The following is a 24,735-nucleotide window of genomic DNA, read 5'->3' as shown; positions in this document are numbered from 1 at the left end:
TTTCATTTTATCTTCCCAACAAAAGTGGTAGTGTCTTTACTTCCGTTTTGCAGATGGGGAAACTGAGGCGCTGATATGAATTTAGCCTTGACCTTGACCTGGTGGTCCATGAGGAGTCTCTGCCAGTGGCCAGACTGGGGAGTAGCTTGGTGGTAATGATGACAGAGTAAGACCGGCCCGGCCATGGCCCTTAGGGTGTGGAAAACATTGTCTATCTGTCACCTGAAGGGTCAAGAAGAGACACGACCCTGAAGCCCTCTAGATGGCTATGGGCCCTTGAGTGATGATCTCACACCTGAGGAGTCACCCTCATGACTCAGGTGCACTAACATTAGCCTCTGCCCCAAGTGCCTTTCTCCACACGTGTGTCAGCTATGTCCACTCTCCTTCCCCTGATGCTCGGCTTCTCCATCTTGTCAACAAGCACACTCCTCCCCGGCCCGGCAATTGGATGAGGTAATTAATCATCACTAACTGTTAATGAGGCCAACGAGGTGTTATCATCACAGCCACCAACCTGCGGCTATGACTAACTGACTAGTGTCAGAGATTCAGAAGGCATTGATAACTATTATAATTATTTTTCCAGTCTTCATATTTTTCCGATTTTTGAGGTTCCAGGTGTGAGCTGGAGAGTGAAAGGAAGACCCAACCTTTCCCAGAACTGAAAAGATGCACCATTTGGTTCAGCCTCCCACCTGGCCCGCAGTGGGTGAGGGGAATGCCTGCCGGGGTCTTATTTGACTCTCCCAGCGGCACCTTGATGAAGGCCAGCGTCGCTGAGCAATCTGGGGGCTGGGGTGAGTCAGGCCAGAAGGGGGAATCAGAAGCTTGATACCCGAGCGTGGCCGCCCAGGCATTCAGTAGTCGGGGAATCCCTCAAGGGAACCGTGGACCCGTGCTGACCAAATCCAGCCTGAAGGAAAACCCTGTCTTGCTACATGAGTCCTGATTCATGGAACTTGGCTCACGTGCTGCCCCTAACGCTCCCGTCACTTTAAAAATAGCCACTGCCACCCCATACGCCCCCCACCTGCTCCCCTAAATTCCTCAGACACATACTCCACCTGAAATGGAGACACCCAAGTATCAGCGACTCTAAGAGTTCTCCGTGGGAGGCAACCCCAGGACCACCCCTGGGTGGTCACAGTCAGTGGCCCGTTTGGGGATCTTAGAGACACTGCCCATGAATGCTTCCAGTCTGCCATCGGCGACTGGTCCTGAACATCACTCACTCCGCTGTTCATAAAGTGCAAACCATCTTCTATGGAGGGACAGAAAAAGCAACGAGAGAACTAACATTTTTTGGGGACTTTCTACGGGCTGGGCACCATCTGGTGAACCTGAAATACTTGGTTTCAGCGCCTCTTCACACAGCCCTGTGGAATGGATAATCATGACTCCTTAATTGGAAAGAGGCTCAGTGGCTCCAGCTTGCCCAAGGCCACTCCGCAGAAGTTGGCAGGGCTGGAAACATCTTCAATTCCAAAGCCCGAGTGGTTTTCCTGACACGCCGCTGGCAGCTCTGTCCTGGGGAGGACGCCAGAGTGTGTGGCCTCTGGGGCCACAAGGCTCGGGTTCAGATCCTGCTTCTGATTCTTAGCAGCCGCGTGAGGTTGGAGTGGGCACCTGAGCTCTCTGACACTCAGTCCCCCCAGCTGTAGGATGGGCCGGTGGGGGCACCAGCATCAATTCCACAGATCTGTGATAGGATTGCTGTAAACATTAAAGCAGTTACTACCTGCACACCACTTACAACAGTGCCTGATACGTTCCAACGGGTAGCTCTCGTTCTGTTTCTATTATTTCAAGAATATGTAATACTCCTATCAGGATCTGTCCTCAAAACAGCTCTTAAAAAGGGAAGGAACATGAATATGCTGAACCCCAGAGGGGCAAACAAGGCAATCGTGTTTTGTCATTGCTCAATTTTTCCTCGGGTGACCCTGCCTGAGGGGCATAAACCACCGCTAACTAAATCCAACCCTTAATGGGATGGGGGGTGGGGGGGTGGAGACCATGCCCAAGTCGGGATTGGGGAAGGAGGAGATGGCGTGAGGAATTCAGGCCTGCCCCCGGCCTCAGGAATACCCAGCCATGGTTATTCAGGAAGTGGGTAGGCGGTTGGTATGTTTATATATTATTTCCAGGGTGGATTTTTTTCTGCTCTTCCCCGGGCTCCTAGGTAACCTAGGACAAAGAGAAGATATTTCAAACTCAGCACTTAGCAGTCACAGATATTGCCAGGATAGGGTAATTCCAGAGAAGTGGGCATCTGCCTATGACTGGCACTATTTATCTTTCATCTTGGGAAGGCCAAGTGAGACAATAAATCCAACCAGTCTGGGGAGGCCCAGGGCCTGCCCCGACCCTGCCCTCGAGTGCACGCATGTACGCGCATGCAGGCAGGAGGGGAAGCAGCAATGCTCTGGTTTATGGAGACACCCTATCTGCAGCATTACCAGTGAAAACTCGAGACGCTTTCTTGAGAGGGTGGGAAATTGCAGTTATGACCTACTTTTGAGTATTCAGTTGGCCAATTGCCTTTAAGAAAGTGGTGTTTTCCAGGGGGTGGGGAAGAGAGCACCTGGTAAGGGTGAAGCTGTTGGTGAAGGAAACCACACTGAAGCTTTAAGAGCCAAACAGCTGATAACGGGGCCCTGGAGGACGGATCAACGGGTACAGGAAGAGATGGGGCTGGGCACGGTGTGCAGAGAGCCAGACTCAAATCCTTGGGGTCCCTCTGGGCTCAGCCAGGAGCAAGGCCTCTGGAACCTGTCCCAGCCTCATAATGTATGGATTGTGTTCACCGACTAGTTCTCTCTATCCAGTCCTACAGCCATCCCTGGAAACAACGTCCTTCCCGAAGAGGTCACCCTGGCCCTCTGATTGGAATCCGATTATTAGCGGATGTGACAGGCAGGCATCGTTCGTAGATGAGACCGTAGGTCCAACCAGTCCTGGGAAAGCCCTGCTGTCCACAAAACTCTCACCCACACATGAGCTGTATGAGAGAGAGCAGTTTAACAAGAAGGAATGAAGGAAGAACATATCAAATGTCATCTAGCAAGTCATCCTAAACTTTCTGGAATTTGTTCTGAGAAAAACCCCTATAAAATCCAAGTGCTTGCCTTGTGTCCTGCCTGCTTTCCCTTCAGGCTGCAGCGTGTGCTAAGGGGATTCTGAGGAGGGCAAACCCTAACTCCCTACCCACTCCTCCAACTGCTTCTGCCCGAGTTGGTCTGGTCATCTCAGGAGGGGAAGGGAGGGATGGGGGGCGAGGAGATGAGGTGTCAGAGGCCAGCGATGGGCTCGTAAACCCCCAGACACCTGCCAGAGCCATCAACCTGCGTCAGAGTCTGCACAATCAAAAGGAAAGAAAGCAAGTGTGCCACAACCAAATCATAGTAGCCAGAGTGGAAAATATAGCTCTGACACAGGCTCTGGGGAAATTTTTGCCAATGAACCATATTGAGAGTCAATATTGTTTATCTTCTATGATTTCCAGGCTTGGGGGGGGGGTGGTTCTCCTCTTTTTTTATCTGGGAAGTGACAGTATTTTCCTCTCTTTGCACGCCCTTGGGAAGGCTACAGGCAGGAAAAGGGGCTCAGTGTCTGCAATGATGGCATCTCAGGGGCCTCAGGTTTTCTTCTGGGACACTAAGAGGATGAGGGGAGGACCACAGCCTTGCAGTGCCTTTCTTTAAAATTGAGCTATAATTGACATATCACATTATAATTGACATGTTACATTTGATTGAGATACCATTGAGGTGTAATGCCACGTTTTGACGTCTTAAAAATTATCGAAGTCCCGTCGTTCGTCTTGGTATGGTGATACAGGTAAAGCGATGAACTGATTAGCGGGAGACCGAAGTTCTAACTCCTACTCTGACGCTCAGGCAAGTTCTTGAAAGGCTCAGGACTTTAGTCTCCTCGTGGGAAAAAAGGGAGGGTTAATATGGAAATTACCTGGGGAAAAAAATCCCTCCCAAATCCCTCCCAGCTCCAATGGCTGTAAGCACTTGGGGTTCACGTCTCACCCCACGCATCGCGGCTACTTGACTTTGGGCAGGTTGGCTAACCTCTCTCAGTTCCGTTTCTTCATCTGCAAAACCACAGTGAGGTGGACCCTGCTTACCTCCCAGGATGACTGGGAGAAGAACAACATGGTGTGCATCAGGGCTCCGGGTAAACCTTGACGCGCCAGACACGCGGAAACTATTTGTATAATTTCCCTTTACTGCCAAATGGTAATGGAAGAAGGTTTTGACCATCTGGAACTCTGGGTGCTCCCCGGAGCCAATAGAAGAATTAGAATAAAGCAGGACGGGGCTTTTGTTGAAGAAAACTTTGTGACCTGCCAAATCATTAGACGTCAGGGCCTTTTCCGAAAAGGCTTCAGGACAAAGCTTGGCGCCAGATGGTGTGGTCATGTCTGGAAAGCAAGGACCGGAACCACGTTACTCCAACTTCTCTTCTAGGTTAGAAAGAAGTCTTTTAGGTCTCCCATGGAAGAGCTAGACTGGCAAGATGATCTGCATGGACGACAGCCCTTTGGATTTAGACTGGACCATTTCTGATCTCTAAGGCTTTCTGGAACCTGAGGGTGGCTTCTTGGAAGATGCTTGTAGAGGGTGAGTGCATGGCTCTGTGCTCCGAAGCACTGGATTGGAAGGATGGGTGGAATTTGAGTAAATGAAATGTAGAAGAATATTGAGGAATAGCTTAGTAGTTTCCAGGAAGGAAAGTCTGGTGAACAGGTATGGCTACTTTAGAAAAGTCTCGCGCTTATAGGAAGCTACATGGCATAGTCTTTTGAAGTGGTTAAGGTCGGAGGTTCAATGTGCCACATAATGAGAAATCAAAGGGGCGCCTGGATGGCTCAGCCAGTTGAAGTCTGCCTTCTGCTCAGGTCGTGATCCCGGGGTTCTGGGATAGAGCCTAGAGTTTGGTTCCCTGCCCGCCGCCCTTGCTCACCTTCTCTGTCTCTGTCTTTTGCTCAAATAAAGAAATAAGACCTTAAAAAAGAAATCAAAGAGTGATCGAAGTAAACCACCTAAGCCAACTAGCTGTCTAATGCGGGCATCAGCAAGGGTCTGTGGGCTCTCAGCCTTGGGCCAAGCTGTGTCGAGTCCACGGCACGCAGCAGGCACATGCCACGTGGTAGCAGACAGACAGCCTCAGTGACTCGAAGAAGAGCTTTAGGAGCTGCAGAGTCACATACCGTCGCGCGCACACAAGCACACCCTCACACACCAGAGCTGATTGCTTAAGCTCGCCAGCTCTGGATTGAGGGGATGTGTGTTTCCCCAGACATGTCACAGGAAGGAAGGTCTGCAGGCTCCCTGTGAACCCAGGGCAGAAGGGGATTTTAGAAGGAAGCTTTCTGAAAAGTTCAGATTCCCACGGCCGTAATACGGTTGGCAGGAAGAAAGGTGAGGTCCGCAGACTGGACCCCATGGAGCAGGGGAGGGGGGGAGGATGAGCCTAGGGAACGCTCCCGTGCCTCGGTGGTTCATGGCGTGGCGAGGCACGAGAAATTCCTAGAGCATCCTCCTGTGGTGGTTCTGGGAAAAACCACGAAGGCCTTCCTCCATGAGTCAAGGATAAGACCACAAGCGAGCTCTTTTATGTCCTTAGCGATTCTGGGGCCTCAAAGCGTTTCAACCTATTCACAAGCCTCTAGGATCCTCTCCAAGGGAGGAAAAGCATTGAGGAGTCTCCCCCATTTCACAGAGACAGAAACCAGGGTTCACCGAAGTCGGCGGGCATCTCCACAGCCACACGGAAGAGAGACAAAACCACCACACGTGTCCTCTTCGGGGGGCATAGGCCTTTGCCATTTAAGGCTCTTGACCCCATCTAGTAGCCAAAATGAGCATGTTCACATTGGGCTACCTTGTGTCTCCTCCATCCCTGGCATACGTGGAGCATGGGCCCAGGTTCTGAAGACAAAATGCACACATGCACACATGGATGACGTGTGCGTGCGCACACATGTGGACAAACACAGAGGATGCCTCACAGCCCTGGGTGGTGTGCACCAAGTACTTAGGGCCATGTAGGGTCACAAGCGCTGGAACGTTTTGGAAAAAGCAAGAAAGCTCTGTGGGATGAGCTTGGTGAAGAAAGGCTCCCGGAGGTGGTGACACTGAAGGACTCTGCTGGATGGAAGGTGGGGGGTACGGCCACTGCGGGTCCCTAAACCATGAGCTACTGAGGCAAAGTTGTTGTGAGAGAACAGGTTGTGTTCTGAGCACAGGGGAGAGCCCTCTTGTTCAGGTCAAGACCCGGGGCCGAAAATCTGGGGGCCAGAAGGCTGCAAAGACATTCGGGAGTGTGCATACTGAGCTCGGATGGCTGGATTCTGCTCTGGACATTCGTACAAGTAGGAGTTGGGTGTTGACATGGCTGCACTAGGAAGATGGGCCTATGGTCTGGAAAAATCCAAAACGAATTAAGGAATGCAGTCTGTTCTCTGGTGGGCGGGGGTCCGAGGGAACAATGCTCATAAAGAGTTAACCTTGTTGTCTTTAGAAAAGTAATGACAGGAACCGGCAGCTCTAGCTGAACCTTCACGTGCCCTTTAGCTTGGCTGGAGGGGAAGTACAGGGGACCAAGGGTGGGGTCGACGCGAAGAACTCAGCCCCCCTCACACCATTTCTGCAACCCCAGATCTCAGCCGCACTGCCCCAGCACCTCAACCTCAACTTCCCCGCCACTGTGGCCAAGATAGGAGCAACCTTTTTGGCCTATGTGGCCTCCAAGGTGCAACCCAGGCCCTCCCCCTCTCCTCCAGTTTTCTCAAAAGCCCTCTGATTTTACATGAAATGAAACAGAAGCCCCAGCTGTGGTTAGAGTGACCAGAAGCCCCTGTGCCCTGCTCCCCCCCATCTGCCTCCTCGGGGGCCCTGCCTCTTTCGTACCCTGCAGCCCCCTCCCATCCCCTGCAAGGTGCAGGATGGGCTCAGAGAGGAGACCAACTCTTCCTCCACTCGCACCATCCTTTGGGTGTTCAAAGTCATTGCAGGGGCCCCAGGAGGGAAAAGGAGATTGCAGTGGCATCAACAGTCAGAGCTGTGCTGACAACAGTGGCCCTGGTGGTTGTAGTAACTGTAGCGTAGTGACACAGTAGTCCCACTGGAAGCCACGGATGGCCAGGTAAGAGTCACTGCGTCCTCACGATATGCCAGGCACTGAGACAAGCATTCAGCCTATTTTCTTTTCATATCCAGGAGGTGGCTATTATTTTTATTTTTATTAATAATAATATTATTATCTATGATAGGGTTCCCTTGGTGGAAGCATAGGTGGGGTCCTGGATGCCAATGACAGAGCTATGTCAAAGCCAGCTGGCCGGTGACATCCCACTAAGGATGTCCTGTTCTCCTCCTTCTTCCCCATCCCCAGGCCCAAGCCCCGTCAGCACCTCTCCCCAACACACAGGAGGACCTTGCAGCTCCCTTGACTGGGTACATGTTTGCTCACCTCAGTGCAGGCAGCTTTCGGCTTATATACAGATGCTTGAGTCATTTTTCGGAACCTGGAACAATGTCTCCCTAGATACTCATTTTATAAATGCGGCTTTGTTGGTAGCCTACGATGCAACTGGGGTATTCTATATAAATAGCACCAACTTCAGTTCAGGTTTTTGGGAGCTGGGGTCTACAAGATGTATCAACGATAGTTTCTTTTTTTCTTTTCTTTTTTTAGTTTCTTCTTTGTTAATCGAAACATAATTACATACAATATTATGTTAATTTCAAGTCTATTAACATGGGGAATCAACATTTGTATATGCTGAGAAATGGTCACCACAATAAACCTAATTACCATCTGTGACCATAAACGTTAATACAATATTAGTCACCATATGCCCCATGCTGTGTATTATGTGTGTGTGTGTGTGATTTATTTATTTTATAACTGGAAGCTTGTACATTTTGACTCCCTTCACCCATTTCACCTGCCTCCCCACCCCCCCATCATTGGCAATCACCAATCTGTTTTCTGTATCTACGAGCTTGGGTTTGGGGGGGCGGGTTGGTTTTGTTTTTATTCCACATATAAGTGAGATTGTAAGGTATTGGCTTTCTTTTCTTTTTCTCTTTCTTTTTCCTTTTTCTTTTTCTTTTTTTTGGTATTGGCTTTCTGTCTGACTTATTGCACTTAGCATAATGTCCCGAGAGTCCACCCATGTCGTCACAAATGGCGAGATTTCATTTTTTTAAGGCCTGAATAATACATATATAGCACCTTTTCTTTATCCGTTCAACGGACACTGGACACTTGGGTAGTTTCTGTATCTTGGCTCTTGCAAATAATGCTGCACTGAACATGGAGTGCACAGATCTTTTCAAGTTAGTTCTGTTTTCTTCAGATAAATACCCAGAAACAGGATCGCTGGATCATATGCTAGTCCTATTTTTAGTTTTTTGAGGAACTTCCACACTGCCTTCTATCGTGGCGGCACCCGTTTTGCATTCCCAGCAGCAGCGCACGGAGGGTCCTTTCTCTCCCCGGCCTCGCCAACCCTGGTTATTTCTTGTCTTTTCAGTACTAGCCGTGCTGACCGGTGTGAGGTGCTAGCTCGGGGTGGGTTTGATTTGCGTTTCCCTGATGATGATGCTCCCCGAATCTTCCTGTGCTTGTTGGCCGTCTAAGGAGGGTTCGGCTCTCTCGCTGCGCAGTTGACCAGCTTTGGGCAACATCTGAAATAGAGAAAGCGATCTCGGGTCACCCTCTATCGCCCGGTACTCCCTCTCCCTGGGATCTCTCTCAGGGAGGTGTCTGTCCACCTTCCCCTGCAAGGGGACCCTCGCCTGACACCCCAAATCGAAGCCCCTCTATTGAAACCTTCTGCCCAGCTTGGCCGAGAGCTCCCGATGACCCATGCACCTTCCTCCCTGCGCCAGGTCACCCCCGGCCCCATGCAGAACTCAGCCTCTGGGGTCAGCACACCTAAGGGATCCCAGCTTTTCTTAGATAGCTTCCTCCCGGCTTCTCTAAATCTGACCCCCCTCCTTGCTTGTCCCCTGTGAGACCCAGCCGAGGGCTGGAGGGCCTCGGCTCTTTGTCTCCAGGCCTGTGGTGGCTGAGCAGCACTGGGCCCACCGGCCCCGCCGGCCCCACTGTGCCTGGCCCGGCCTCAGCCCCAGGGTCACCTCCCCAGGTCCAGGAGCCAAGGTTCCCCCCCACACCCCGGGCAGGGGACAAGGATGGACAAGGATGGAGCATTCCCTCCCTCCTAGCGCCACCTGCCTCACAGCAGGTACCCAAATGGCACAGACATTTTAGTGCCGGGGAGCGTGCAGGCCCTTCTGAAAGACCTGTGAAGTGACCTCGAGGGCTTTCCAGTAATATTCTTTCCTCCCAGACACAGTCAATGTGAAAATGCGCTTCCTGAAGGTGATCACCTCCCTCCCACGCCCCCGACGTCCCCCCGCCAACCGCGCTCTTGAGGAAAAGGCAGCATCACGTCCTCCCCGCCAGGCAGAGGCCCCTCGGCTTTCCACTGCTCTCAGCAGCCCTGACTCACAATGAAACTGCAACCTCAAGAAGGCTGGGGCTAGGATTGCGAGAAGGAAATACAGGTGAACACACACAGGGCCGCCCGGGGAAAGGGCTCGGGCTCTCTTACCGAAGGGCGCTCCCAGGCCTGCCTAGAGCTCGGACCCAGAGCCAGGGCCTGGCGCCCGCTGGCTCCCTCCAGGAAGGAAAGCATCCTAGGAAAAGAACTCTGGGGCCCCTGCTGGGGGGCTCTGTCGGTTAAGTGTCTGCTTTGGGCTCAGGGCATGATCCTGGGGCCCTGGGATCGAGCCCCACGTCGGGTTCCCTGCTCAGCACTCCCTCTCCCTCTGCCCCTCCACCTGCTTGTTCTCTCTCTCTCTCTCATTCTGAAATAAATAAATAAATAAATAAATAACCTTTAAAAGGAAAAATAGTTCTGTCTACCCCCCCCCCCCACTTATGGATGCAGAAAGCAAGGCCAAAGGATGGAAGGGGACAGGTCCAGGATCTCACAGTGGAGGCCCAGGGCTGGTAGACTTTCTCCTGGACACCGGAGCCAGAGCTCTTTCTACTTGGATTGACATTTCTGTACCATCCCCGGAATACTGGGACAGAGAACCTAGTCCTGTTCTGAGGCAGGTCCCTGAAGAGATATCCCTGGCCCTAGCAGCTGAGCACGCCCACGGAAGAGCAGCAACAACCGCAACTCAGATGCACTGACTACTCGTTACATGCCAGGCACTCATGATGCCCTTGTGTACATGCACCATTTCATTCAACCCTTATGACAACCCTGCAGTGCCAGTTACCATCTCCAGCTGTGGATGCTGCGGCACGAGAGGTGCCATGGACAGGAAGGGGCAGAGCTGGGTGGCACCTCTAGTCTGACCTGGGACCCACACACTCAACCGATCACACCCCACTGCAAAGACTAGCCCAAAAGGCAGGGTGCATCGTGTCGTTTCCAGGAACCCACCACTTGGACCCACGGGTGTGGGGTGTGGCGAAGTGGGGAAGACGTGTGTTTTGCTGACAAAGACCCAACCTTTGCTGTATGAGGAAGTATGTGACAGCATGTACCGTGTAAGAGAAGTGTGAGTGCACAATCCCTGGCCAATCGGGGAACCCTGAAACCCATCAATCAACCACTTGATCCCGATTTATATCTAATCTCCTGCTTGAGACTCCTGACCTTACTCCCAGGAACAGTCTGAGATCACCCAAAAGCCAAGGCATAAACAGGTTCTCCTTAATTTTTTGAAAGAACAATATATATATTTTTAAAGTGTTGATAGAATTGCAAAAGCATTGATACATCAAAAGTATCAGAACCTTGTAGGGCTTTCTTAAATACATTTTACAGTTCAGTGATATGTTATTTTAAAACTATTTTTGAAGGTTGAAGCATCTGAGAGGGCCTTGGGAGTTCTTAGTCTAGCTCTGTGAAAAAGAGAAATTCTTCTTCCACTCATTCTATAAAGAGTCTCCCACAGTCAGATGGGCGGCTAGTCATCGCGCTTTGATTTGAACCCACAACGTCTGACCCAGTTCCTAAGAGGGTGCCCACCTTGCTAAAGTGATTTCTAAATTAGCCAGATCAGAGAAAGCCCACTGATCATAGATGCCGCTCAACCCTGCAGGGAGTGAGAAGAGACTGGAAAGTAAAATCTATTGTTTTGATTGGATAAATCCCGACCAGCAGACTGGAAAACATCTGATGTTATTTTCAGTTGGTTCTGAAAACTGAGAAAGCACAAGCTAACCAAAGAGAAAGCAGAGAGAGGCAGAAAGAGAGAGAAGAACTAAAAGTGGAAGTGGAAAGTCGAACCCCAAATAAGCCCACAGTGGAGTCCCTCTACTAGCCCCGTGCCCCCTGACTGCACCCAGCCCCTATGAGCTGGTCCTAGACCTGGGGCCCCTTGGAGAAGGGGATTTACGGTAATCAGTAGGGCACTGCAGATCAGCCCCAAAACTCCCGTGAGTTCTGACTTGAAACCACAAACACTGCGTGTGAGGCACTTCAGCTTCCATGACATACATTGATGTTCACAGGAGCTGCTGCACTGGAGGACCACACTGGCTATTCGGAAACTCTGAATAAGAAAGACAACTATGAAGCAGTGGGCTTCTCCTTTCTCCGACCAGGGCAGGTGACCTGTTGGTATCCCCCACATCTTCCTCTGAGGCCAAACTTTGATCACCCTCCTCCCACTCATCCTCACCCAGAGATTTTAGTTAAAACACTTAAGCCAGTGATTCTCAAAAGGTGGTCCAAGGACCCCCTCAAGTACAAGGTACAAGAGGCTGGATTTTCTTCATACACTTCCAACTAAACAGCAGATTGCCACGGATTGAGTGTAGAAACAGTTGTAAGAAGACAAACTCTTCTTTTAAACCAGATATTTGAAAATATTTGGAACAAATGTCAAACGATGTCGCTCTTCTCACCAAATGCGTTCTGATTTGGAAAACATAGCTTTTTCTCACAGAATATGTTATTTATGTTAACATGTAGTCTTTATTATTACTTTAAAAGTCATAAATAGATATTTTTAATTTCTCCATTGTCGTTACTAATACAAGAAATATCGATAGATGGAATCCACATAAGTAAAAGCTCTTTGGGATCTTCAACAATTTTGAAGAATGTTAAGGGGTCTTGAATCCAAACAGCTTGAGAACAGGGGACTTAGTGAAACTAGACCACACTGGACACGGTGGCACCCTCCTGCTCCCTTCCCCAAAGAGTTTATTACCTAAGGATTCATGTAAATGGCATAGTCACCGCAGAAGTGGCATGGAACCAGGATGGAGAAAGCATCTGGCTCTTCACACATGTGATACAGATGTGCATCTAAAGCACACATCAAAAATATGTGGAATGGGGCTGAGGCTTTAGAGTCAGGGACTTGTTTTGGAGATAAAAAAAAATCAGAGCCAGCAAGATGAAGGGAAATACTCAATTCTCTGCTCTCTTGAATCAGGTTTCTGGAGAGAGATGGTATTTGAGGGGTTCCTTGGTGGGAAGGAATGCCAAACTATGCCTTTGAACACTACTGCAGTCCCGTCTCAGAGGTAAAATACCATAGAAACCCTTTTCTGTCTGCAAATATTCTAAAGCTTCCAGTATTTCCCTGGGACAAAAGTACCTAAGCAACCCTTCTCCCCATCGCCACTTCGCCAGTGCAGGGCTACATACCTCACAGGCACGTAATAGATTCACGATAGCTTTGTAAATGGAAACTCATTTCCATGACTTTTGACTTCTCACCATTGCAACTCCACACAGGGCTCACGTCTTAGCGCCCTCTAGTCGTTGGTGCTGGCCCTGAGAGTTGAGAGTTATTAATGCTCATCTGAGTCAAGGAATTAGGTGCTGATTGGAGAAGAACAACCAGAAGAGAATTGACATCAGATTCCACCTTTGCCATTACTATTTCTTGTCCCTAGGAAAGTCTCTTCTTTGGTCCTCGGTTTGTGCATCTGTAAAATGAGAGAGACGGATTACGTGCTGGTTAAGGTTCTTCTTCTGACACCCTATGACAGAGGATATTTTAAACACTCCGGAACCGCGAGGGATTTGGTTAACACTTGCCTGGAAGAGTGTTGATTAGTGGCGAGATTGATTTTTCAAAACTAACAGCCAAATGGGAACAGGCATAATAGTTTGTGAGGGTAGTTGCTTCCCCAAGTGAATTCATCCTCTACTTTCTATGAGATGGAAGACAAATGCAGCCAGTTATAGCTACCAAAAGTTTAGGAAGCACATACTCAGTCACTCAGTCCACAGATGTTTAGCATGGACCTTGGATGTGCCCAGAATTGTGCCAAGCACTAGGCAAATAATGATAACCAAAAACAGAGAGGGCCCTGCCCTGGGGAGGACAGTGTGATGGCAAGGATGGAGCTCAGTCAAATGGTCACAAAGCCACGTATAACTATAAACTGGTGTGAGTACTGTAAAGGAAAGGAGCAAGGTGTTATGAGAAGATATACCCAGAAAATCCAACTGGAAATAAAGAAGAACTCATTTGAGGAAGTAACATCTGAGCTGAGAACTGAAGGATAAAGAAAAGGGGAAGAACAATCCAGAAAGGGGGAACTATATGTGCAAAGGCTCTGTAGTAAGAGAGAAAGCATGGATTATTTGAAAATAAAAAAAAAAAAAGAGGAAAGCCAATGAGGCTAGAGGGCAGAGGGAAGTGAGGAGCGCTGAAATTTGAGGCAGAAGAAGGGTCAGATGATAAAGGAGTCGTAGACAGTGTGAATAATGTGAGTATTTTACCAAGAAAGAAAATGGGAAGCCAAAGAAGGGTTTAAATAGGAGAGTCATGATCAGATTGTTGCTTGCAAATAATCACTCTACCTACCAAGTAGAGAGCAATTTGGAAAATAGATATTAGAATATCAATTAGGCCTTTATTTTAAAGCCCAGGAGAGATTAGATTAGATTTGAATCAGACAGTTGTTGCTGCTGCTGATGGAATTGGAAAAAAGTCAGCAGATTAGGAAGATGTTTGTGAAGAAAAATCCGGAGCACCCAGGGGTGCCTGGGAGCTCAGATGGTTAAGCATTTGCCTTCGGCTCAGGTTGTGATCCCAGAGTCCCAGGATTGAACCCCATGTCGGGCTCCCTGCTCATCAGGGAGTCTGCTTCTTCCTCTCCCTCTGCTCCTCACCACCCACTTCACTGTCTCAAATAAATAAATAAAATCTGAGAAGAAGGAAGGAAGGGAGGAAGGAAGGAAGGAAGGAAGGAAGGAAGGAAGGAAGGAAGGAAGGAGAAGAAGAAGAAGAAGAAGAAGAAGAAGAAGAAGAAGAAGAAGAAAGAAAGAAAGAAAGAAAGAAAGAAAGAAAGAAAGAAAGAAAGAAAGAAAGAAGAAAGAAAGAAAGAAGAAAGAAAGAAAGAAAGAAAGAAAGAAAGAAAGAAAGAAAGAAAGAAAGAAAGAAAGAAAGAAAGAAAGAAAGTCAGGAGCGCCTTCTAATACATTGGTCATGATTGGCAAGGGAGAGGAGGGAACCAGCAAGTTATTTCTAGGTTTCTAGCTTGTACGTTGGGTTAGATGGTGATGTCATCTACTACATTAGGGAACACAAGGTGAAGGTGAGACCAGGGAATGGACATGATTTCAGCCTCCTCTACAGAACCAGCTATATAAATTGGGGGCCACTCGCTCAACAATTACTAAGAATCTCAAGGCAGGAACAGCTGAGTAAGAGCCCTTCTAAGAATGGGACCCTGTGCGCCTGCACAGCTCTTCCACACTAGTAGTGATAATAACTACACTAGGACTCTAGTACCTACACTAGTTATCCCCGGTAGTCATGCAGACAGAGCAAAAACAGCTGTGTCCTCCGGGTGGCAAAGGCTCCAACACCTGGTGTCCTGGCCCCCGTACGCCAAATTTCTCATATGAGAAGTCACAGATCACAGTGTCTGTCCCCTAAGGAAAATCCGAATTGCTTGATTTGGTGCCCCAGTTGCACAAAGGGGAATTCCACGTTGGCTGTCCAAAGATCAGCCCTTCCGCTGTGGTTTGCAGTGTCTGCCGGCCACGATCCTAGGACAGGCGCCCAATCCAGTTTGCATAACCCTTGCTTGATTTGCCCTAGGGGTGGCCCCTACTTGGGCTCTTTGAAACTTCTAATCCACCTGGCTCATATTCTGAAGCACTCCAGCCACAAGGCCAAAGTCAGAGAAGCCCAGAGGAGGACAGTGCCACAGAGCCCTGTCACCCAAGACCCCTTGCCCAGCCACACTTGGGGTTTTGCTGTCAGCCTCTGTGCTGTTGAACAGGCCTATTGCGGCATAGTGGCTGAGGAAGTTTCTGTCCAGGATGCTAAGGAAGGTTATTCAAGGGAATACTAGAAATTTCGAGCTGAGAAAACCATTGTACATACTAGATGTCCCAAATGGGAAGAAAAGAAACTCCCATTATCAGCCCTAAACTAAGAACTATGAATGAGTGAGTAGAAGCCAAGTCCCAAGAAGACTCTTCATCAGGACCATCATTTGCCTATCCTGGGTGGGGGCCATCCCATCTTCTCTGCCTGTATCACCAACCCGTTGCTCCCTCCCGAGTGGCCCTGTTGCCAGGCAAGCTAGTTGAACCCTGGGTCTGGCAAGCCCCCATTCCTTAGCCTTCCATTTGTGGCTCCAGTGGACCCCCAGAGAGCAGCTCCTTCCTCTTGGGTCTGAGCTGTAGAAGTTCAGCAACGTGCAGAGCAATGATGCCAGGAAGCCTGCCATTTTGCTGAGCACAGGGGTAGCTGGGAGAAGATTCCTTATGAGTTCTTGTGCCCTTAGATAGGACTCTCACAATGTATTTACACAGTGCACACACACACACACACACACACACACACACACACACATGCTTATAGTGCTCATCTGCCTGGACCCCTCTGCAGCTAAACTAGTGAAACTCACTGAGGAGAGTCTATTCTGGAAAGACTGTTAGGATCTCCTGGGTTGACATGCCTTAAGACTTTACCTACGTCCCTTCTCCCTGACATCTTGCAACAACAGAGAGGAGAGCAGGAAGACAAGAAAAAGCAGGTTCTAGATGACGAGTGCTCTACCGGCCTCAGACTGCCTGCCTCTGACTTCATGTTAAGTGAGGCCAAAAAATAATACCCTTTTCTTTTTTAAGCCACGATTAATCAGATTTTCTTTCATTTGCAGTTGAATGCAGAAATTCGGGAATATTCTGGAGCAGGGGTGGAAAGGCAAATTGATTTCCTATCCCACAACCTTCCTCTGATTCCCCAGAGATTCCTCACTGGAGAAAGTCATTTAAATTCAATTTCGTGATCATCTCATAGATCCCTGCTAAGCATCTGGACTTGAGGGAAGACTAGACTCAGGCCATTTACCCCCATGGAGCTCACAGTGATCAGCGGCAGTCGAGTCCTCTGGAAATCCACAGAACAAAATGGTGCCCAGACCGACACTCTACCATCCGTAGGTGCCCGGTCTCTCACTTCCTCCCCTACAAGGGCTCTTCCCTTGTACTAAAACCCAAACTCAAACTTCCTATGCCGGGCAGACTGCTGACATTTACGTCTCAGATGTGACTATGAGTTTGAGACTTTTCCTGATGGATCCTATGACCAGACTTTTCAAATGAATGAATATCGTCACAGCCTTGAGATATAGAATGATGCCCACGTTTACTATTCTCATGGTTTTGTCAATATAAAAGCAGAGGCTCTTAACTTTCCTCAAAATGTTCATCCCTGTTTTCTTCTATCAGCCTGATGTCAACCCTCTGTGCTGGTAGGAAAGATATTGGTATCTCCATTTGTTATGTAAGGAATTGCGTCAAAAAATTTGCCGTGGTTACCTTTGATCATTTAGATTCTGAAATTTTGAGATGGGAGAGGACCATGACTTCAAATCAGCGGGGGAAAGATCAACTATTCAACAAATGGTTTGAAGTAATTGGCTACATGCTCCTGTACCTCACCCTACCTAATGGCTTATGCATTAAAGAAAGGCAGAAATGGTTTTGGCCCGCCTCCCTTCCTCCTGCCATCTTGCACATGTGCATATTTGTGTGTGTGCATTTACACACTTATCTCAAGTTATAAGAAGACAGTGGAAAAGATGCTGGCCTGGCTCCCTGAGCTGCTTCCCTATCTATCCGAGTGCCTGCCTGTGCCCAGACCAGCCTCCTTCATGTTACTTCCTCCAGCCTGTACAGGCTCATCATGTACTCTGCTATGCTGTAGAGCAAAAAGAAAAGAGAAAGCTGTAGAGCTAGCACCTTCCTCCATCGACCAGACCCTATGCTTGGTATCAGGTACACAGAATAATAAAACAACATCCTACTTCAGGGAGCTCACAGCTGACTGGGGGGAGGCAAGGTGTGCACATAAGGTGACAGCAATGTCAGATGGTAGGTTTAGCAGTGGAGGCAAGAACAGGGCGTGGTGGCAGAGAAAGATAGGAGGGGTCTGTGCTGCATGGGTCAGGGAGAAGGGCCTCAGATCCTTGCCTGGGGTTTGATGCCTCTGGCCTGACTCCCTCCGTGCTAAGTCTGCACCCAGAACACCCAACTCAGAAAGGCAGTCAGCCCGATGGGCGAAAGCAGGCACAGCCCAGGAAACCCAGAAGACAAGAGGGAAGTACAAGGGTAGAGGGGTGAAAACTCAGCTCCTCACCTCTTTTCTCTGCATCCTGGCAGTAATATTCAATAAGCCCAGGGTAAATCAGCAAGAGCAAAAATTCCTGTGTTAGCTTCACTCTTGTTTCTAAAAGGTTCTTTTCTCCCTTCACAATTCTTAGGTTTTTGCACTGACATTCCCCAAAGTATTGGAAGGGGAGGCCATGGCCCCCCTGATCCTGACCCACAAGGTGTACCCACAGGTTGGAGCTGGACCCTGTCATTTCTTCCCCCAGGCCCATTCCAGGTTGGCCTGGCCCCAGTACGTCTGCCCCATTTGCTCTGGCACAGTGAGAGCAATGGGGCAGGCTCAGGATGCAGTACCATCTGAGGTGTCCTAGGGCTGACACAGGAGGGCAACGAAATAACAGAAACACTGGTGACAACCCTGTATCTGAGTCCACTTGTCACTTTCCCGAGCCCCTCCCCTGTGAAGCCCAAAGGACCCTGGCAGGCAGGAGGGCAGGTACTCTGTTGCCCTCTTGGGACAGATGGAAAGTCAAGCGACTTTCCCTGAGGTTTAAAGACTGACAGAGTCAGGACAGAGACCAGGTCAGTGCTCTTCCTAGTTACTGTCTTCACTGGGGAGGTAAGAAAAGCTCCTATAGAAGGAGAAGGTCAAGGTACATCAAGGGACCCCCAGAGACTTTCCAGATATCTGAAGAGGGGGTGTCACTCCCCCTCTCCTTTCCTTATTAGAGGTAGAGCAACTTTCCTCACTGCACCTGCCTACCGTACCTGCCCACCCTCAAACACACACACATCACATGTGCAAATCCAAGACCAGATGGCTAAGACTTCTTCGGAAGGAGGGAAGGGACAGGTAAGAGAAAAAAAAAGCGGGGGGGGGGGGGGCCTGCAGTCCAGTCTTCATGGAATCCTGACTTAACTTCCTTATTATTCCTGTTTCCCTCACCCCCCATCTTTCAAGCTTAAGTGTCCAACCACAGAAGCTCACAACTAAAAGAAACCATGAGGACTCTTCAATCTAAACCTTATCATTCTACACCCTGGGGACCGTGTAGACAGAGTAAGGAGCATGGCCCTACTGTCAGGCAGGCCTGGGTGCAAAGTCTGACCCTCTCACTCAGCACCCATGTAACCTTGTGCAGGTTACTTAGCATCTCTGTACCTCAGTTTGCTCACTGTAAAATGGAGATGATAAGGGTCACAGTGACCGGCAGGTGCCAAGCTATCAAGAAGTATGGACCACTCTCACGAACTTTCCCAAAGTACTGGGACAGCCAGTGGGAAGCTGGCCTCTGCAAGGGACCACCTTGGAACATAAAATGCAAGAACCAGAGGGATCTATGAGGATATTTAACTCACCCCGGTTCTCACTTGGGGAAACTGAGGCTCTTCCCAGTTCAGCAAGGAAAAGCCTTGGGTGTTCAATCCAGGTTGGGGAGGGGATCCAATTATTTCTCAATCTCAGTGCATTCTGGAACGGCCAATTTGTCCACGTCACTGTGACCTAGGAACACGCGCATAGAACCCACAACTGCTGGCCTCTATGCACAGAACAGCTGTTCACCCCAGGAAATCAACTTTTTTTTTTTTTTTTTTTGTTAAGAAAAGCTGGAAAGTTATTTTAAAACAGAGAGAGAGGTAGCTCATCCTAAAATAGCTGTAATGCAAAAGTTCATTGTTCAACAATCCCTTTTGCTTACAGTGCAAAAAAGCGAAGAACCTTAAAAAGTTAAATAATGCAAAGTTTGAGAAGGGAGGGGTTTAATGAGAAGAAAACAAGAAAACGTTTGCCAGGAAATTTGTGACTCTGTGGCTTTTTATGAATGGGGAGGCCTCACCGCACCCACACTATAAAAGGGGGACACAGTAGGTGAAGGTCTACACATCAGGGGCTTGCTCTTGCAAAACCAAACCACAAGGCCGACTCTTCAGAAGGCAGAGCTTCGCCATGCCCAGCCCAGCACTGCTCTGTTGCTGCCTGGTCCTCCTGGCCGGGGTGGGAGCCAGCCGACACCAGAGCACCCTACCTGAGGACGACTGCACCCACTTCCCAGCCAGCCTGCCCCACATGCTCCGAGAGCTCCGAGCTGCCTTCGGGAGGGTGAAGACTTTCTTTGTGAGTATGATGCCTTCCTGTCCTTCCTTCCTTGCTGGCACTGCCTCCACCAGGCATCCTGCTAGAGCTCTAAGAATCTTCCTTCTTGTCCACCTCCCTCTCCAGCATTCACTTCCTTCAAACTTAAATTCTTAAAAGAGTCCCAGGTCAAGCCATAGGTTCAGTGAGTTAAGCTAAGCCCGGGTGATGCAGCAAATGTGCAGAAAATGCCACCTCCCGGGGAGATGCACTAGGACTCCTATGCTTAGCAACTTTTTTTAAGATTTCTCTGGAGCTCAGTTGGCTGGGAGAAGTCATGAAGGGTCTGCCTGAAGGTGACAATGCACTCCCCATCCCTTGTGGCGGGGAAAACATATAGGGTCTCCAGGGAGTGCATTTCCAGAACCTGGAAGCCTGCTGGTTTGGGAAAGCGCCTTGCAGGGGGGAAGCCTGCATTAGGAGATGCTTCCCACCTCCAGACAGCTTTCAAAGCTGCAGCTGGGGGTCTGCAGCAGGGAGAAAGAAAAGCCAGGACCACTGAGGGGTGGGTGGGCCCGGGTGGACCCTTCCAACCTGATCGGGCTCTGCAGAGAGGACACCGGCACCCAGGCAAGCTTCTCGTGGTTCCAACGCCCGGCAGCCTTTTTTAAAAAAACAACTGGATCCTCGGGGAAATGACCCGATTGAACTAAGGGTTCCAGCGCTATTGAATGTCCTGTGTTGAAAATCTCCTTTCCATTTTTTGGGGCCAGGCTGCGCTGATGAAACATCAGAAGCTCTATAAATAAGAGGGCATCGGAAAAGACATTTCCTCCGTCCTCCGGCTCATTCTCCTTTTGTTCTTCTTGCAGCAAATGAAGGACAAGCTGGACAACATACTGCTGACCGGGTCCCTGCTGGAGGACTTTAAGGTGAGAGCCCGGCTGGGTGTGCGGGAGGGGAGGCAGCAGCGTGACTCAGAGCAGGGAGGCCGCTGGGAGCTGGGTCCGCTTCCTTTGCTTTGAAAAGGAGAAGTGGAAAGATCTTAACTCAGCACACAGCCAAAGGGCTGTCCTGGGGGGAGGTGGCTGGTTAAGAAAGGTCCCTGGGGACAAAGCTGTCCTCTCAAGCTAGGGCAGCAGCTCTTCCGCCCAGTCACCCCCCCTTCCCCCCCCCCCAACGCTCTTGCCTTTAGAGTTACCTGGGTTGCCAAGCCCTGTCGGAGATGATCCAGTTTTACTTGGAGGAGGTGATGCCCCGGGCTGAGAACCACGACCCAGACATCAAGAACCACGTGAACTCCCTGGGAGAGAAGCTCAAGACCCTCAGGCTGAGGCTGCGACGCTGTGTGAGTGCAGAGTTCTTCCCCTGCGGCTGGTGGCTCCCGGGCCTTCCAGAACCTCCGCTCAGGGCCAGGGCAGGCCGGCAGCGGCTGCAGCTCCATCGCTTGCTCATCGCTCTCTCTAAGCGAGGAGTGGGGGAGGCGGCGAGGCATTTACATGTTTGCAAACAGCTTTCCTGTTATTTGTGAGTCATTTGTGGGTTATTAGCTACTCCCCTCTCCCTCGGTGAAAGGGGCCCCACTCTTCATTCCCGGGGTTCCTCTGTCCCCTGTGGACCCTGCAAAAGGGGCCGCTGGCAGGCAGGGTCCCGTGGAGAAGAAACCCCACTTCCCCCTCGGCCTCCACCTTTTGAAGGCAGAGCTCTGGAGCGGGGCATTGTAGGGCCAGGGGGCCCCTCGCCCCCGGACTGCAGTGGGGTCTGCAAAGGATTCCCCACTGGACGAACCCCGGCCGCTCCCCCGCCTTCTCCAAGGGGGGAAGGAGCTGGTCTGGTTTTAGGACGGGCCCACCAAAGGCCTTGGTCTGCATGCCCACGCTGCACCTCTAGCGCTCAGGGACCCACAAAGGGTGCTGGTGGCTGGAGCCCACGAGGAGGAGGGACTGGAAAGCGGGAGGGGACAGCGCGCTGGCTCAGCACTTGTCACTGGGGAGGAGGCTCCAAGCTCCAGCTCCTGGGCTTTCATGCAAGCTTTGCAGAGCTCGCAGAGTGGCTTCTGGAGAAGCACTTGTCACCTCCCTGGGCTATTTCTTCTCTGTCTAGTGGGCAAGGGTGACACAGGGCTCAGGGCTCCCGAAGTTGCTGCCGGGGGGCCTGGGGAGGGTTAGGTATCCAAGATGAGTCTGGGCCCTTTTTCAGGTCCCCAGCTGTCCCCCAAGTGCCAGGGACACGGGAGCTGGGAGCCGTGGCATTAACACTTTCCCTTTCCCCCCACAGCACCGATTTCTGCCCTGTGAGAATAAGAGCAAGGCGGTGGAGCAGGTGAAGAGCGCATTTAGTAAGGTGAGTGGCCGCCCCAGGGACTGGCGCCGCCTTGTCCCGGCCCGGGCGCAGGTGCCCAGGGACGCTGTCCTCCCCCCAGGGGCTGTGGGAACCGGCGGCCGGTGTGAGCGAGGAGCTGCTGCCTCGCTTCTATTTGTTTTCTGTGAAGTGTCTTTGGGGCTTTCGAAATGACTGTTCCCCGCTTTGCAGGCCTGTGGGCTGAGCCAGATGCTGGCGAGAGTGACAAAGGAAACAGAAAGGAGCCTGTTGGGAATCTAGGCTAGAGCCACACGTGCCGGAAGGCAGCACGCAAGCGTGCACACACACCCAGGGCTTCGGCCTGGGCACCCCAAAACTCTGAGCAGGAGGCAGCCCCCCCGGCGATCGGGCTCGGGCCCTACTCCCTTTCCAGCTGCCGTTCACACCTGCCGGGCTGCCTCCGAACGTGGGCTCTCAGATCAAGTGGGGTTTCACGCGTCCCACTGTCCGCAACCCCCCGCACCCTCTTCCCAGAACAGGCGGCCTCCGCCCTCTGCGGGGCTGAGCCCTGGCTGCAGGCCTGGGCCCCGGGCAGGGCCTGCTCCCCCCGCCGATGGATGAGCATAACCATCAAAGGGTCCTTTCCTCCCCTCACTGTCCCACTTTCAACGTGGTTCCTCTACTGTCTTTTCTCCAAATTCTGAATAAGCGTCATGTGAGCACACGACCTTTAAAACTGTTAAGGCATCAATTTTAAATTGCTAAGGACTGCGCTCTACAAAGTGACAGTTCCTCTTGCCACTCGCTAGCCACGCTTTTTAGGCCAACCCCGCATCGCCTCTCCCAAGGCACTGGGTGCACCCTCGGGTTGCCTGGGTCCATCCTTCACCTCCCCATACACGAGAGCCAGTGTGGCGCCCGGGGCGCCGGGATCACACCCACCCAAGTCAGGGACCCATCTGGGCCCCAGGGTCACACCCACCCAAGCCAGGGACCCGTCTACTCACTCAGATGGGGCTTTCACGTCACGTTTCCTATCTCCCTACACAGCTCCAGGAGAAAGGTGTCTACAAAGCCATGAGTGAGTTTGACATCTTCATCAACTACATAGAAACCTACATGACAATGAGGATGAAAATCTGAAACGTGCTGGAGAACAAAACACCCAGGATGGCAACTCTTCTCGACTCTAGGACATGAATTGGAGATCTGCAAAATACCATCCCGGGATGTAGGAGAGCCGACCAACTGCTTGGAGAACCCCGTCATACCTCTCTCTTAGAATATTTATTACTCTGATACCTCAACTCCCATTTGTATTTATTTACTGAGCTTCTCTGTGAACTACTTAGAAAGAAGCCCAATATTATAATTTTTTTTCAGTATTTATTTTTTTCACCTGAGTGTAAGCTGTTCTCATAGGGTGATACCCTATGGTATTTGAGTATTTTAAGAGAAATTATAAGAAAAAAAAGTGTTTCTTGGGGAGCCTACCGAAGCTTCCATTCCAAGCCTGACCATACTGTATAGCTGTGGAGCTATTTTCCCTGACCTCCCTATAATTTCTCTTGTCCCAGGGTCTGGGGCTCCTAGATTGTTATAAAGACTCTTATCCTCTCAGGAAGGGTAAGATAATTAATATTCCAGTGGCTCAGAGGGATTCCCTTGACCTCATTCCCCAACCACTTCATTCTTGAAAGCTGTGGCCTGCTTGTTATTTATAACAACTTAAAGTTGGTTCTAATAGAACTCAGTTTTAACTAGAAGCAATTTAATTCCTCTGGGAATGTTACATTGTTTGTCTGTTTTCATAGCAGATTTTAATTTTTAATAAATAAGTGAATCATTAAAATCATGTTATGGTGTCAGTTGACTTCTGTGTGACTAAAATTGCTCCATCAACATTTCCAAGATAGAAGAAAGCAGATAAATGAATTCTGCATTCCAGAGAAAGAAAGCCAGCTACCCTCTCCCCAAGAAGAGGTAAGCTCCAAATCTGATCAGAGGCAAAAACTGTATTTTCACTTCAAAAGCCTATAGTACAGACGCCATAGTCTTCCTATAAACTCAGTCCTTTAAGACATTATCCTTAAACTCTAAAAGATCATGCTGGTTTTCAAGACTAAGGTTGAGTTTCTTCGGATACCAGCATTAGAAAGACCGGGAGACGACTTTTCTAGTGTTTCTTGGTCTTTGTTTCTTTGAGGGTATGGCCTGGGTTTTAGGTGAATACTAATTTACCTGGGTTGTTGTGAAAATTCAGATGAGGAGCTAACATGGAGATGGTCCCTAGAAGTGTTTGGTGGTTATTGATACGCACACCCCAAAACTCCTACCAAATTCTCCTGGAGCTGAGATCAGAGGCCCACTCAATAGAGTAGAACACAAACAGATGAGCCCACTTGATAGAACACCCAAGGATCCAAGTGCTGTCATGCCCTCTGCTCCCTCCTTCAGCCACCAGACCAATACGAGATTGGCTTCTGACTGCGGTCTGTTGGGAGGGGCATAGTGGCTGGGGAAGCCCTACTCAGGGCCCCGTGACTTGGAGGAGAGAGAGGGAAACTGGTCTGAGTAAACACAGATCACCCTCACACTCTGCTCAGGCAGCCCTGGTCTGGGGGAGGCTGGGGGCTAACAGGCTGTGGTCAGTTTTTCAGTAAAACCTGACTCACTTCAGTTAAAGTAACCCTAGGAAGGAAGTGGGAAG

At 50.1% G+C, this 24,735-nt stretch overlaps 1 protein-coding gene and 1 long non-coding RNA gene across 2 annotated transcripts; one reads left to right on the top strand and one right to left on the bottom strand.

Annotated features, from left to right (window-relative positions):
* Positions 1–7,220: 7,220 nt before the first annotated feature.
* On the bottom strand, positions 7,221–21,619 carry LOC112648301 (uncharacterized). Its single transcript, XR_003128898.3, has 4 exons — positions 20,926–21,619; positions 20,319–20,743; positions 12,713–12,996; positions 7,221–8,714 (listed from the first exon to the last, which is right to left on the bottom strand). It is a non-coding gene; the product is annotated as an uncharacterized LOC112648301 (long non-coding RNA).
* Positions 19,274–23,880, top strand: IL10 (interleukin 10). Its single transcript, XM_025429742.3, has 5 exons — positions 19,274–19,766; positions 20,597–20,656; positions 20,920–21,072; positions 22,002–22,067; positions 23,076–23,880. Exons 1-5 carry the CDS (start codon positions 19,599–19,601, stop codon positions 23,166–23,168), a joined length of 540 nt encoding a protein of 179 aa, XP_025285527.1. The 5' UTR covers positions 19,274–19,598; the 3' UTR covers positions 23,169–23,880.
* Positions 23,881–24,735: the final 855 nt, after the last annotated feature.

This window comes from Canis lupus, chromosome 7 (assembly GCF_003254725.2).
Source record: "Canis lupus dingo isolate Sandy chromosome 7, ASM325472v2, whole genome shotgun sequence".
Classification (NCBI taxonomy): domain Eukaryota; kingdom Metazoa; phylum Chordata; class Mammalia; order Carnivora; family Canidae; genus Canis; species Canis lupus.
The sequence above is the reverse complement of the archived record's forward strand: the minus strand, read 5'-3'. Positions and strand labels throughout refer to the sequence as shown.

What these genes read in the sequence shown, in the direction of transcription:
- IL10 (XM_025429742.3), top strand. Translation starts at nt 19,599, where the DNA reads ATGCCCAGCCCAGCACTGCTCTGTTGCTGCCTGGTCCTCCTGGCCGGG. An exon ending in GGAGGGTGAAGACTTTCTTT is followed by an intron (nt 19,767 to 20,596) that starts GTGAGTATGATG and finishes TTCTTCTTGCAG; the next exon opens with CAAATGAAGGACAAGCTGGA. An exon ending in TGAAGAGCGCATTTAGTAAG is followed by an intron (nt 22,068 to 23,075) that starts GTGAGTGGCCGC and finishes CTCCCTACACAG; the next exon opens with CTCCAGGAGAAAGGTGTCTA.